The 14,277-nt window shown below is 39.3% G+C and overlaps 2 protein-coding genes across 4 annotated transcripts in view; one reads left to right on the top strand and one right to left on the bottom strand.

Annotated features, from left to right (window-relative positions):
* The window catches only part of ENTPD7 (ectonucleoside triphosphate diphosphohydrolase 7), a 56,405-nt gene that overhangs the window by 25,076 nt on the left and 17,052 nt on the right, over window positions 1-14,277 (bottom strand). For 2 of the 3 annotated variants that reach the window (XM_005566171.4, XM_065521256.1), the window contains 5 exons: window positions 12,843-13,048; window positions 12,434-12,584; window positions 6,418-6,521; window positions 3,598-3,654; window positions 814-947 (listed from right to left, as the gene is read on the bottom strand). In XM_005566171.4, the coding sequence (XP_005566228.1) occupies window positions 814-947; window positions 3,598-3,654; window positions 6,418-6,521; window positions 12,434-12,584; window positions 12,843-13,048 (652 nt within the window). The remainder of the gene's footprint in view (window positions 1-813; window positions 948-3,597; window positions 3,655-6,417; window positions 6,522-12,433; window positions 12,585-12,842; window positions 13,049-14,277) is intronic. The other variant, XM_045361354.3, reaches the window with a different exon arrangement.
* Window positions 1-14,277, top strand: part of COX15 (cytochrome c oxidase assembly homolog COX15) — a 62,516-nt gene that overhangs the window by 47,722 nt on the left and 517 nt on the right. The window lies entirely within an intron of this gene.

Genomic DNA, 14,277 nt, shown 5'->3' with positions numbered 1-14,277 from the left:
CCAGCAGAGGCTGCAGAACAGGGAATATTGCAGAACAGCAAGTGTTGCTGCCTGATGGTTCCTCTAGAAGGTTCGTTTCAGAGGGGCACCCTGCCGTGTGAGGTGTCAGTCAGCCCCTACTGGGAGATGCCTCCCAGTTAGGCTACTCAGTGGTCAGGGACCCACTTGAGGAGGCAGTCTGTCCATTCTCAGATCTCAAACTCCGTGCTGGGAGAAGCACTACTCTCTTCAAAGCTCAGCTGGAAATGCAGAAATCACCTGTCTTCTGTGTCGCTCACACTGGGAGCTATAGACTGGAGCTGTTCCTATTCGGCCATCTTAGAACCTCTGAATCTCAAAATACATTCTTTACATTCTAGTGGGGTAAGGATTATTAGAAGTCCCAGAGTGGAATCATCAGTAAGGGGAAAGGGAATAACATTTATTGAACAATGGATATGTATCAAACATTGTGCTCCAGAATGTAAATGCATTATCATGTTTATCCTCAGGCAATGGCAGGAGACACCTAGTATAGTTATAATTGTTAAAATGTATCAAACACTTATCATATGCTGGGCAGTTTGCTAAATGCTTTACAAACATGGTATTATTTCATCCTCACAACTTTATGAGGTAGATACTATTATTATCCCTTTTTCACACAGGAGGAAGCTGAGGCTCAGAGAGGTAACCTATTCAAGATAACGCAAGCTAGCAAGTATCTGAACAAATATTTAGAGCCAGGCAGGTTGGTCTAAGTCCAAAGACAGTGTCCTTCCTTATCAAATATTAGCATTCCTAGCAGCTAAATTTCCCTAAAAGCTAAAGTACCTGCTTTGCAGGAAGGACAGAGGTTGAGGTAGGAACTTCATAAGCAATTTGGAGAGAGGCTCCTCCCATATCCAGTATCCCTACTGTCCTTCTCCGTCCTGCTGCCAATTCCTGGGTAGCCTCAGCATCTGATTCTGAAATAAATAAGAGAACAAAAAGGATCTAGTAATTAAAAAACAAAATTAAGTCGAACCCCCAAAACAGCAATCCCTTAAAAATTTGAAACCACGGCTCACACCTGTAATCCCAGCACTTTGGGAGGCCAAGGTGGGAGGATTATGTGAGCCCAGAACTTCAAGACCAGCCTGGGCAACATAGTGAGACACTCCCATAAAAAAAGTTTGTTTGTTTGTTTTTTTAATTAGCTGGGCATGGTGATGCACACCTGTAGTCCCAGCTACTCAGGAGGCTGAGGCCAGAGGATCATTTGTGCCCAAGAGTTTGAGGCTGCAGTGAGCTATTATTGTGCCACTGAATTCTAGCCTCAGTGACAGAGAACCTGTCTCAAAATAAAAAATAGAAAGCAAACAAGTATACCAACTGAATCAACTGTATATTGCACAAAGAATAATTCTTGCAAATTACTTAACATGACATTTTGACTACGTATCCCTAGTGGGATATAGCCTAAGCACAAAAGAAGCAAATATCTTAAGCTACATCCCAGTAGTCTTATTTGTTAACAATATTATTGGTTTTATTATTTAAAAATTATGAAGGGAGGCCAAGACGGGCAGATCACAAGGTTAGGAGTTCAAGACCAGCCTGACCAACATGGTGAAATCTTCTCTACTAAAAATACAAAAATTAGCTGGGCATGGTGCCACACGCCTGTAATCCCAACTACTCGGGAAGCTGAGGCAGAAGAATCTCTTGAACCCAACAGGCAGAGGCTGTAGTGAGCCAAGATCACGCCACTGCACTCCAGCCTAGGCGATAGAGCAAGACTCTGTCTCAAAAAAAAAAAATATATATATATATATATATATATGAGAAATATATTGTGGAATAAAACAAATAAATGTTTATGTCAATATCTTTAGGAACAAAGATTCAGCATAACAGAACAAAAAGGATACAGGTATAAAAATCAGATAATTAATAACACCCTATAATCTTAAATACAAGTCAGAAATATGACTATGAACTCATGATTTATTTTTCTGTTTCTAAAAAATATGTATTTCCTAGCTCTGTTCACTGAAAAGGCCTAGAAGCAATGATATCCCAGGAGTAATGACCACCTGTGGTATCTGGACCAATAATCTCTAAATACCATCTTTTACTAAAAGAAACCAGGGCTCTTTTAAAAACAGGCCAATGCCAGGTCTAGGGTAGAAAGTATACAAGATGACCCTGGAATACATTGCTGTACCAGATAGCAAGGGGAATATAAAAGAGTATTGGGGTCATATTAAAAGGACACAGGAGCCAACCTAAAGATGCTCCTAAAAATAGTGATAATGTGATGGACTCTAATGCATCTAATATATTAAAATCCATGAGTTCATAATAATAATTAAAACTTTTTTTTCGCTGGTTACCTTTGGAAGTTGCTAGACACCAACTCATTATTCAGAAATGTGATAAATAAAAAGAATCAAGAATTTATTCTTTCCCATAAGAACTATATGTCAGGGTAACCAAAGAGTTGATCAAGCAAAGTTCATTACATAAAAATTCTAGCTGTTAAATGCAGAAGGAATGACAGAATTAGAAATATCACCATTTTGCAATCTCTAATGAAAAACATATCTAAGCAATGATCACAATCGGCTATTACAACTATTCCATGAAAGGCAGATAAGGAATTTTAATACTAAATTAGATCAGGCTGATAATACTTGAACCCTCAGTACCTGATCAGTCTGAGCATGACAAAAAGTAAGTCAACCAGACATTACAAAACTCCTGATGTGAGTAGTGGGAAACACACAGCACCTTCTATGATTTAGTCTTGCAGATGGAATTGAATCTGAGTCTAATCAAACATCTATATCTGACCTCCAGTTTAAAGGACAATGTGACGGGATAAGAAACATGTTAAAGAAAACATGTTAACCCCACAAAGATGCAGTCAATCAAATCCAGCATGTGGCAAATTCTTTCTACCAGAGGATCCAATTTTTTCTTGGTTTTAAAGACAGGGGAGTGAGGTGGTAAGATCAAGCATTATAGATTAAAAGAGACTAAAGAGACATATTAACCAGATGCAATGCATGACCCTTGTTCAGATTCTGATTTGAACAAGCCCACTACAAATAAACATTCTTGAGAAAATCAGGAAAATCTTTACCTGGGTAGGGTATTAGATGGGTATTGTATGATATTAGAAATTGTTAATTCTATTAAGTTTAAAAATGGCATTATGGATATATTTTTTGTTCATTTTGAAACTCGTTATCTGTTGTAGATACACACTGACATACATGAAAATAAAAATTACATGTCTGAGGTTTGCTTTTTAAAACATCCAATAAGAAAAAAAAATCTTTGATACATGGGGGGAGATGGGGGAGAAATGGCAAAACATTAGTAAATATTGAGTCTGGGTAATGGGTCCATGGAGGTTCATTTTATTATTCTACTTTTGTGAATGTTTGAAACTTTCCATATTAAAAAGTTAAAAAGAAATAAAAGAAAGCAAATTAGGACTGGAAAGTGAAGCATTTTATGTTTGAAAAAAGAAAAACAACTCAAAAATTGCATTTACATGCTACTGATGGGTTATAACTTAAACCTTCAGCCCTTAGGTAAATTGTCATAAAAAGACATATTACTCACCATCCTCATGGTCGAATCTTCCCAAAACAAAGTTGATTCCAATCCATGCATAAACCCCTAAGTAAGAAATATAAAAGCCCTCACTTAATTCTCTACTGCTATGCCATGTATACACCTCTCCCTTAGGGCTTCTCTTTCCTCTTTTTCTTGGAAAAAGTAATCACGGTATTTTATTACATACTCTCAATGTAGGAATTTCAAATCTTTCATCTTGTGATTTCTTTTTCCTTTTAAAATTATTTGCATCTTCTAAATTTCCTCAATGAATAGAAATTAATTGTGTAACAAATGTTTAAGAAATATAAATTGTCTGAATGTCATGAAGATATTGAAAAAAAAGAAAAAAAGTATAAATCTTGGAGTTCTAGTTCTGGGCAATCTTGTCTCCCCACTGAATACAAATATAAACTCTAGATAGAATGCATGGAGTAGCTTTCTGGAAACTCTGAAAGTAAATGATAATGAGGACACCGGGAAAGAGACCAGGGTTTAAACTACTACCAAGCCAGTAGTGAGTGTCCCATTTTTTCCCCCTCAGATATTACCTCATCTAGACTCAAGAGCACCTTGAAACATGAACGTAAACACCAGGTGTAAACAGAGGAACTTCAACTCATTTTTGGTCCAAAGAACAGAAAAAGGAATGCCAAAAGCTCAGAGAAAATAGGGGAAATCTCCTGCTTTTTTTTTTCTTTCTTTCTTATTTTGTTCTCTCTAACCTCAAGCAACAGAGGTAGAAGTTGAGCAGGTACCTAAAACTGAGGGCTTTGAATTCTTTTCTCTGACCAGAGAAACTGTACTTCAAGAGTGTGAGGCAAATCCTATTGTTTATTTTGTGTCCCTCTGTCCTCCCACTACTTGGCCCTGGATGCAGATGCAATCATGAGAAGTGCATGGCAGAGAGTGGGCAAATTAAAGCCTTGGTATTCTGACCATGAAAGGGAGCTCCAAGGAACCAGCAAGTGTCAGGGGGATCACAGATAGTAGGGAGCAAAGTTGTGTATGAACCCCTGGGCTCACCTCCAAGCTACAAACACATGGATCTGACCCTAAACAATACACAAACAGCTCTGAGAACTGAACTACAGGCTAGGCCACCGCCCAGGTTCCAGATTAGCCACTAGCTGAGACATGAGACAAATCCAAATAGCAGTGGCCAAAGCTTTGAAAAATGAACTAACAGGCAGGGCGCGGTGGCTCACGCCTGTAATTCCAGCACTTTGGGAGGCTGAGGCGGGTGGGTCATGAGGTCAGGAGGTCGAGACCATCCTGGCTAACACGATGAAACTCCATCTCTACTAAAAATACAAAAAATTAGCTGGGCGTGGTCGCACATGCCTGTAGTCCCAGCTACTCGGGAGACTGAGGCAAGAGAATCACTTGAACCAGGGAGGCAGAGGTTGCAGTGAGCTGGACCACGCCACTGCACTCCAGCCTAGATGACAGAGCGAGACTCTGTCTCAAAAAAAAAAAAAAAAAAAAGGAAAAGAAAAGAAAAATGAACTCACAGGCTAGCCACAGTGGCTCACACCTGTTATCCTAGCACTTTGGGAGGCTGAGGTGGGTGGATCACAAGGTCAGGAGTTTGAGACCAGCCTAACCAACATGGTGAAACCCTGTCTCTACTAAAAATCAAAATTAGCTGGACATGGTGGCACATGCCTGTAATCCAAGCTACTTGGGAGGGTGAAGCAGGAGAATCGCTTGAACCCGGGAGGCAGAGATTGCAGTGAGCAGAGATCACACCATTGCACTCCAGCCTTGGCAACAAGAATGAAACTCTGTCTCAAAAAGAAAAAAAGAATCACGGCCCACAGAAAGCAGGTCAGAACTCCAGATCAACTGCCTCCTAAAACAAAAAAAAAAACACCAATGTTCTCTTTGATTGAAACAGGACCCAGAGTCTCATAATGTAATATTCAAAACATCCAGGATAGAATATAAAAATACTTGGCATACAAAGAACCAGGAAAATCTCAACTTACAAGAGAAAAGACAATCAAAAGATGCCAACTCTGAGATGACACATATATTGGAATTATCAAAGATATTACAGCAACCATATAACCAAGAAATATGAGCATTCTTACAATGAATGGAAAGATAGAAGGTCTCAGCAAAGAAACAGAAAAGAAATAGAATATTAAGAAGATTGAAATAGAAATTTTACAACTGAAAAATGCAATACTGAAATTTTAAAAGGTAAATCTTTTCCCATGTATATGTCTGCAACTAGAAGATATATAAGATCTCCTTCTCATTTATAAGAAATGGAAATATAATTCATCAAACTGGCCACATTTGGCTGCATGAGAACACATATTCACTCTAAAAGTACAAACCCAATAGTGTGAGATTCCAGGGAATTATCAATACTGCATAGTAATTGCAATGAAGGCATAACAAAACAAAAGTAACTCATTCTGATCATCCCTTGAAATTAAAGTTTCTCCTTACTTTAATAATTTACTTTACATTTGACTTTGACAAACTCAATACAACTCCTAGAACTATATATGTTTTCAAAAGTATAGTTAGCTAACCAAATATTCAGTTGAAATCATTAAATACTAATACATTCTTATAAACATAGGACTAAGTTAAAAAGAGATACACATTTTTGACTTCCAGAAGGAACACTCTAAAACAGATGCCAATGCAAAATATGCAAATAATCTAATCAACTATGTAGCAGAATCAAGAAAATTATTGGCAGAAAAATTAAAATCAGATATATAGAATAATTCTAAACACCCATTAGAGAGGCTGTGCCATGGCTGGCTTAGAGGTGAACCAGCTGTACCCCTTAAGGCCCAGTACCTTCCTGCTTCCCAGAGATCACTTCTGCCTGAGACTGTGAAAAGAGGAAGTCGAACTCCAGTGGTAAATCTTTCACTAGGTCAGCCAAGATAGCCAACTGCTTCCTGCAAGAAAGAACAAAAAATCCCAAAGTTAGTCACTAAACTCTCCTCTCATAAACTGCCTCAACTTGTCCTTCTACTTAGCCTTGTCATGACCTCGCTGTTCACCTACCTCATCTACTTGTCCAGCCCTGCTTCTTTTTGGTACCGCCTGATTTTAAAAGTTTCAACTGCCTTGAGGTATATCCTCCTACCTAAAAGGCAACATGGTAATAGTGATACTTTCCCCTTATACGATGTTATTATTCAAAGAATGTTAAAAGATGAGACTATGAGACTATGGTTCTATGACTCTCACAGGCTGAGTACAAATAAGCCACATGAAACTGCAGCCAAGTTGCATAACCTATAAAATTGAAGTAATTACAGTATTCCTCACCCTGTAAAACAAAGATGTTAAATTAAGGAACACAATCTCATCCTCAAATCTTACACAACACAGAAACAATCCTTCACATTACCACACAAGAGGTACTGTTGGTTCCACAAGTTTTAATATAATCCTTTACATAAGCTAACAATTAACTTTTTTTTTTGAGACGGAGTTTCACTCTTGTTGCCCAGGCTGGAGTGCAATGGTGCGATCTCAGCTTACTGCAACCTCTGCCTCCCAGGTTCAAGTGATTCTTCTGCCTCAGCCTCCCAAATAGCTGGGGCTACAGGCGTGCACCACCACCCCTGGTGAATTTCGTATTTTTAGTAGAGATGGGGTTTCACCATGTTGGTCAGGCTGGTCTCTAACTCCTGACCTCAGGTGATTCACCTGCCTCGGCCTCCCGAAGTGCTGGGATTATAGCGTGAGCCACCTTACCCAGCCACAATTAACTTTTTAATCTCCTTTTCCTTATTTCAAGGGTTGACTTTGTTTTCATTGTCAAAATCTTACCATTTGAAAACCCTAGATCAGGATCAAAATCCAGAGGACATAACAACATTTCCAATTTGGGGAAAACATTTGAAACTTCCCATCTATAGGGTTGTCTTTCCTCTAACATTTTAAGCATATAATCAGTATTATCAAGCAAAGGAAAGCAAAGAAACAAAGCTAGAAGTAATATGAATCTAGAGAAAATGTTAGTTAAAATAAGATAAATTATCTTGGATTAAAAAATTATTCATTACAAAAATATTCTACTGGCTCAGACAGTTGTCAGTGCTACTTGATGAAGACTGTTGTTAGCACTTCAAAGTGAAGATCTATATTTGAAGTAATAATCTTCCAATATAATGTCAAGTATAGTTTCTTAAAAAGTTTATTGTTATACATATTAAATTCTTGCAATAAGAATTTCAAATGGGGACCAAGAATGGGTATTCTTCTGTCCCTACTGGATATGCTTCTAAAATCCTCAAAGAGAGGGTTCGCTGGTTTTGGCAATGATATGGAAGAATGGGTACCAACATATGTTGCCGTTAGCTATGCAAATTACTAGTACAGGCCAGGTGCAGTGGCTCATGCCTGTAATCCCAGCACTTCGGGAGGCTGAGGCAGGTGGATCACCTGAGGTCAGAAGTCTGAGACCAGTCCGGCCAACATGGTGAAACCCCGTCTCTACCAAAAATACAAAAATTAGCCAGGCATGGTGACAGACACGTGTAATCCCACTCGGGAGGCTGAGGCAGGAGAATCGCTTGAATCGGGAGGTGGAGGTTGCAGGGAGTGGAGATCATGCCACTGCACTATAGCCTATACGATAGAGGGAGACTCCATCTTCAATAAGTAAATAAATAAATTACTAGTACAACCTTTCTAAAGGGCAATCCAGGACCATGTTTCAAAATGTTTCAATGTGTTTAACCTTTGATCCAGCTGTCATACTTTTAGAAATTAATTCCAAGGAAATCATCAGACAAGAAAATAAAGAAGAGAAATACTGCATTATTTATAATGATGAAAATTATTTACAACAATGAAAAACTGGAAATACCATATCATAGGGATTGGTTAAATAACTTATGGCACAGCCATGTAATGTAATGCTATACAGATGTTAAAAGAAATGAAGTCTACTTATATCTACATGTATAGACATGAAAAGATAAAAGATGTCCAATACATTTTATAAAACAGTATGTATAATGTGATTCCATTTATGCTAAAAAAAAATAAAAACCCAAATCATTCTTCATGTATACAAAGTGACAGGATAAAGCTTTCATTTTCTAAAATTCAATATAGTTTCTTTATTTAAAATGCTTTTAAAATGGCAAAATGTTGATAATTGTTCAAGCTGGGTGGTGGCTAAATGGGGATTTACTGCACTGTTCTCTTTACTTTTATACACATGTGAAATTTCCTAAAACAAAAATTATTATTTTATTAAACACCACCTTGTATTATGTTGTAATTTTTAAGGGATTTTTTAAACTGCAAAATAAAAGGGAGGTAGAAAAAATTCTGTTAGTCCAGGCCTTTGGCAAAGAAATAAAACCAAATGCTAATAAATTCAAAATATAGTCTAAATGATTCAACCCTATTTTGAATCTGCTTACAAATGCTAATAAATTAGCAAAGCATTAATCATACAAAACAGATTTTTGTGCTGATAGTCACATCTGTGCCAACAATTAGCTTGGACTTAGAGGCAGCAATTATTTCATAAGCCCAGAACAGATGTATGTATTATTTAGAGAGGTGACCAGAAAACAAGTAGAAAAAGCAAAAAAAAAAGCAAATTTCTTTAAAAACTCTTAAGATACAATAAATGTTAATATTCAGAGTTTCCACATTGACATCTAACATCTCAGACAAATAAGGTGAAGCTACACAGTGGGTTTGATTTAGATGGAAACTTCTTTGACAGAGGTAATACTGAACAGTGCCAGGAGGTGAGGCAACAGTCTCCTTTGCTCCAAACACACTGAAGGCAGCCAAACTACCAGGTGGGTTCCTCTGCCCAGCTCAGCTGATCAATTCCGCCTTTTTAACCTCCAAGTCAGCTTTTTCTCTGGTCTCCCTCCCCTTTTCTTGGCCTTTCATAGACTTTGTAATGTGGCACCTGCTCTTGTGTCATGTATGTATATTCTTCCCAGGGTTTCTAAAACTTTTGAACAATATGAATATCACCCATGTCACATAAAAATTCTTAATTGCATGCACAGTATGATTGCAACTTTGTGGAAATTACATATATGTGAACAAAGAGGAAGGAAAACAACAAAATGAAACAGTTTTGATAGGGTAGCAGGGTTGTAAATGGTATTGTTTTGTTTTGTTCATTTTTAAGATTTCCTTTAAGGAGGTAAGGCTGTAGTTACAATATTGAAAGTTTGGTTTTACAAATAAGTAAAAACAAAACAAAAAAATTTTTAAAGACTGAAATGTATGGGGCAATAAGGGAACTAAAAAACCTCTCATGTTGACAAATGGCTATATAAATAATCTGCTCCTTGACAGTAAACCAGTCAGTAAACCAGTAACTGTGAAAAAAAGTCCACTGAAAGAAGCATTGCTGCTGTATGTTATGTTGTCTGCATGTCTGACATAAGCCGTGGAGCCCTACATGTATGGCTGAGGTTTTTGTTGTTTGCTGCTGTTTTAAGGAAAGAAAGCCAACCAAAAAATGTAAACGATGTTAAAAAAAAACAAAAAAAACAAACAAAAAAAACTACTGTTGACCAAGGGAAAATATTTAAGCTAATAAGGAAATACCTGATGCCTATGAGACCATGAACATTCCAGGAGGATGAATTCTAAAGTTAAGGTTGACAATGGTCTCTTTGATATGACAGCAAAAGCACAGGGAACAAAACATCAACAAGTAAGACTATATCAAACTAAAAAGTTCTGTACAGGAAAGGAAACAATCAACAGAGTAAAAAGGCAAGCTACAGAATGGGATGAAATATTTGCGAACTATACGTTTGGTAAGGGGTTACTCCTACAACTCAACAGCAAAAACCCTATTAACCCAATGTAAAAATGGGCTAAAGACCTGAGTAGACATTTCTCTATTCACAGAAATGGCCAACAGGAATATGAAAAGTTGCTCAACATCCCTAGTAATCAGGGAAATGCAAATCAAAACCCCGATGACATATCACCTCACACTTGACAGGATGGCTGTTATCCAAAAAACAAAAGACAACAAGTATTGGCAGGGCTGTGGAGAAATTGGAAACTCTGCATACTGTTGGTGGGAATGCAAAATGGTGCAGCAACTCTGCAAAACAGTACAGAGGTTCCTCAAAAAATTAAACATAGAGGCCAGGTACGGTGGCTTACACCTGTAATTCAGCACTTTGGGAGGCTGAGACATGCAGACTGCTTGAGCCCAGGACTTCAAGAACATTCAGGGCAACATGACAAGACCCCATCTCTACAAAAAAATACAAAAAATTAGCCAGGCCTGGTGGCACATGCCTGTGGTCTCAGATACTCAGGAGGCTGAGGTGGGAGAATCACCTGAGCCTGGGAGGTGGAAATTGCAGTGAGCCGAGATCATGCCATTGCACTCCAGCTTGGGCAGCAGAGTGAGACCCTGTCTCAAAAAGTAAATAACTAAATAAATAATTAAACTGTCATATGATCCAGCAATCCTACTTCTGGCTAATTACTCCAAAGATTTAAAATCAGGATCTCAAAGAGATATGAGCCCTCCCATGTTTACTGAAGCATTATTTACAATAACCAAGACATGGAAACAACCTAAATGTTCACTGACAGATGAATATGTAATGAAAACATGGTATATACACACAGTGGAATACTATTTAGACTTTTTTAAATAAAAAAGGGCATTCTGCAATATGTGACAAGGTGGATGAACACTAAGGACAATGCTAATGGAAATAAATAGGCACAAAATTTCAGTTAAGCAAGATGAATAAGCACTGAAGATCCACTGTACAACACTGTACACATAGTCAACAATAATGTATTGCATACTTAAAAATGTGTTGGGCTGGGCATGGTGGCTGACGCTTGTAATCCCAGCACTCTGGGAGGCTGAGGCAAGCGGATCACTTGAACTCAGGAGTTCTAAACCAGCCTGGGCAACATGGTGAAACCCTGGCTCCACAAAAATTAGCTGGGTGTGATGGTCCCCACCTGTAGTCCCAGTTACTTAGGAGGCTGAGGTGGGAGGATCACTTGGGCCTGGGAGGCAGAGGTTGCAGTGAGCTGTGATCACACCACTGCCCTCCAGCCTGGGCAACAAAGCAGACCCTGTCTCCAAAAAAAAAAAAAAAAAAAAATCTGGTTAGAGGGTAGATCTCATGTTAAGTGTTCTTACCACAATAAAATAAAAATCTTTTTAAAAAAAAGTTCAGGGAGCTCATTCTTACCCCAGGCCTATACAAGTATGGACAGATCAAGGTGGTACCAAAGGAGAGAAATCACAAACAAGAAGGAGACTGGCTTAAATACAGACTTCTCTTCCTCTACCTCTAATGCAGGAAGAGGGATCAGGTGGCAAGGTGTCAGGCTGAATTGCCAAGGTCAAGTGGAAATGACATGACTGGCTGGGGCTGAGAAAACTGGCGTAAGGCAATGGAGACTGAGCTCTACAGTAGCAGCAAGAGGAGGGACTCCCCAGTGATCGCCAGGGTTCTAGGCAGAGTTACAGAGAAGGTAGTGTTCCTATCAGAGATCTCCGATTAGTCCCTAGGTATCAAGGTCATCAGGTGACCCTCCTCCTAATTCATTCTGTAATTATGTTCTCTATGTGCCTGATGATCCAAATCTATTACCACCACCACTACTCCCAACCCTCAATCCAAACTAAGAATCACTATAGTCATCCCAGATAGATATTGATCCCAAAGCAGCAAATGACATGAAGTTGGGAATGAATGACTGTGTCATAATTGGGTTTAGGGATATAGACCAGGGAACCACAGAGGACAGTGCATGAAACTGGCCTTTCATCTCTCGTGCCACCGTTTTCCTGTGTGTCCTGGACCCTGCATCTCACCTCTCAGGGAGAAGCCTCATGCCTGCTGTGCAGAGGATGTAAAGGGGGGTCTCCTTGTGCTTCTTCACGGGCACATGAGCAGCAGCAAAGCTCAGCAGAGGACGAAGGTAATCACTGGCATGTTCTGGAGTGTCTGCCATTGCAGAGATTCCTTAAGTTAAAACAAACAAACAAAAACGTTTCTTTAAAAAGCAGCTCACATAAGACTCAGGAAACTGATGCCCAATAAGGTTCTCCTTAAGGTCCTAAACATTTATTTATTTGAGAGGTAGGGGGTGACAATGAATGAGACATCCCTCTCGTTACCCAGACTCTCAAGAAGAAAAGGGTAGCTTGCTTTCTTCTTCTTTTCTCTCCTCTTTCATGCCTTAAAAGAGATTGACAAAATATATTCTGATGTGATGAGTACCTGGCTTGATTTTTTTAACCACTGGTTGGCTGTTGCGGTCTCTCATCTGTTTGATGTCCAGCAAGTCATGGGGGTTCCCATTATGTCTTGGCCAGAAATAAACAAAAATCCGGGAACCACTGCTGCCACAGTCAACAACAAGTCCATAATTCAGATTTGGGTCTTCAGTGTCAGTAGCTTCAAGGTCCCCTACTCGAGCCAAATACCTAAGTCAGGCAAAAAGAGAAATCAGTCCTAAGCAGTCAGGTCCATGAAAGGCACCCTCACTCACTTCATTTGTTCATGAATCTTCATTAAGTGCCTACATGTGCCAAGCGCATGGGACTACCAGTCCTAACCAATGAGTGAAGCAATATTGACAGATTTACTGATGTGCCTGAGACAATAGCTGGTTCGCTTGCCTAGAGGCCACTGAAATTAGATGACTAAAAGATGTCCCCATGTGTGGGGGCAGCTCTGAAACTGGCTGAGGTAGCAATCTTTTTTCAAGCATTAGAGCTTGTAGGCCTGAATAAAAAACTGTTTTTTTGTTATATGCCATTAAGTTGTGGGGTAGCTTACACACACTAGATAACTGAGACAATCTTTTTTTTTTTTTTTTTTTTTTTTTGAGATGGAGTCTGGCTCTGTCGCCCGGGCTGGAGTGCAGTGGCCGGATCTCAGCTCACTGCAAGCTCCGCCCCCCGGGTTTACGCCATTCTCCTGCCTCAGCCTCCCGAGTAGCTGGGACTACAGGCGCCCGCCGCCTCGCCCGGCTAGTTTTTTGTATTTTTTTAGTAGAGACGGGGTTTCACCGTGTTCGCCAGGATGGTCTCGATCTCCTGACCTAGTGATCCGCCCGTCTCGGCCTCCCAAAGTGCTGGGATTACAGGCTTGAGCCACCGCGCCCGGCCAACTGAGACAATCTTAATCACTTCTTTTCTATCTTTCTGTAGAGATGCATCCAGAATATTGTGGAACGATTTCTCATGTAATGTGTTTCTGGGAGGTGATTTTGTTTTGTTTTGTTTTGGTTTTTTGGTTTTTTGAGACAAGAGTGTTATTCTGCCACCCAGGCTGGAGCACACTGGCACGATCTCAGTTCACTGCAACCTCTGCCTCCCAAATTCAACCGATTCTCTTGCCTCAGCCTCCCAAAGTGCTGGGATTACAGGCATGAGCCACTGCGCCTGGCCTGGGTGGTGATATTTTTGATTGGGCTTTTTGGTTTTGCTTTTTTGCTTTTTGTTTTGTATTTATATTGCTAGAATTTCATTAACTAAAAATGTAATTCATAAAAACAATAATTATTCTTTTCTACAATCTTATATATATATATATATATATTTTTTTTTTTTTTTTTTTTTGAGATGGAGTCTTGCTCTGTCTTCCAGGCTGGAGTGCAGTGGCGCGATCTCAGCTCACTGCAAGCTCTGCCTCCCGGGTTCATGCCATT

Source organism: Macaca fascicularis, chromosome 9, assembly GCF_037993035.2.
Source record: "Macaca fascicularis isolate 582-1 chromosome 9, T2T-MFA8v1.1".
Lineage (NCBI taxonomy): Eukaryota > Metazoa > Chordata > Mammalia > Primates > Cercopithecidae > Macaca > Macaca fascicularis.
This window is presented reverse-complemented; position numbering and strand designations above follow the sequence as displayed.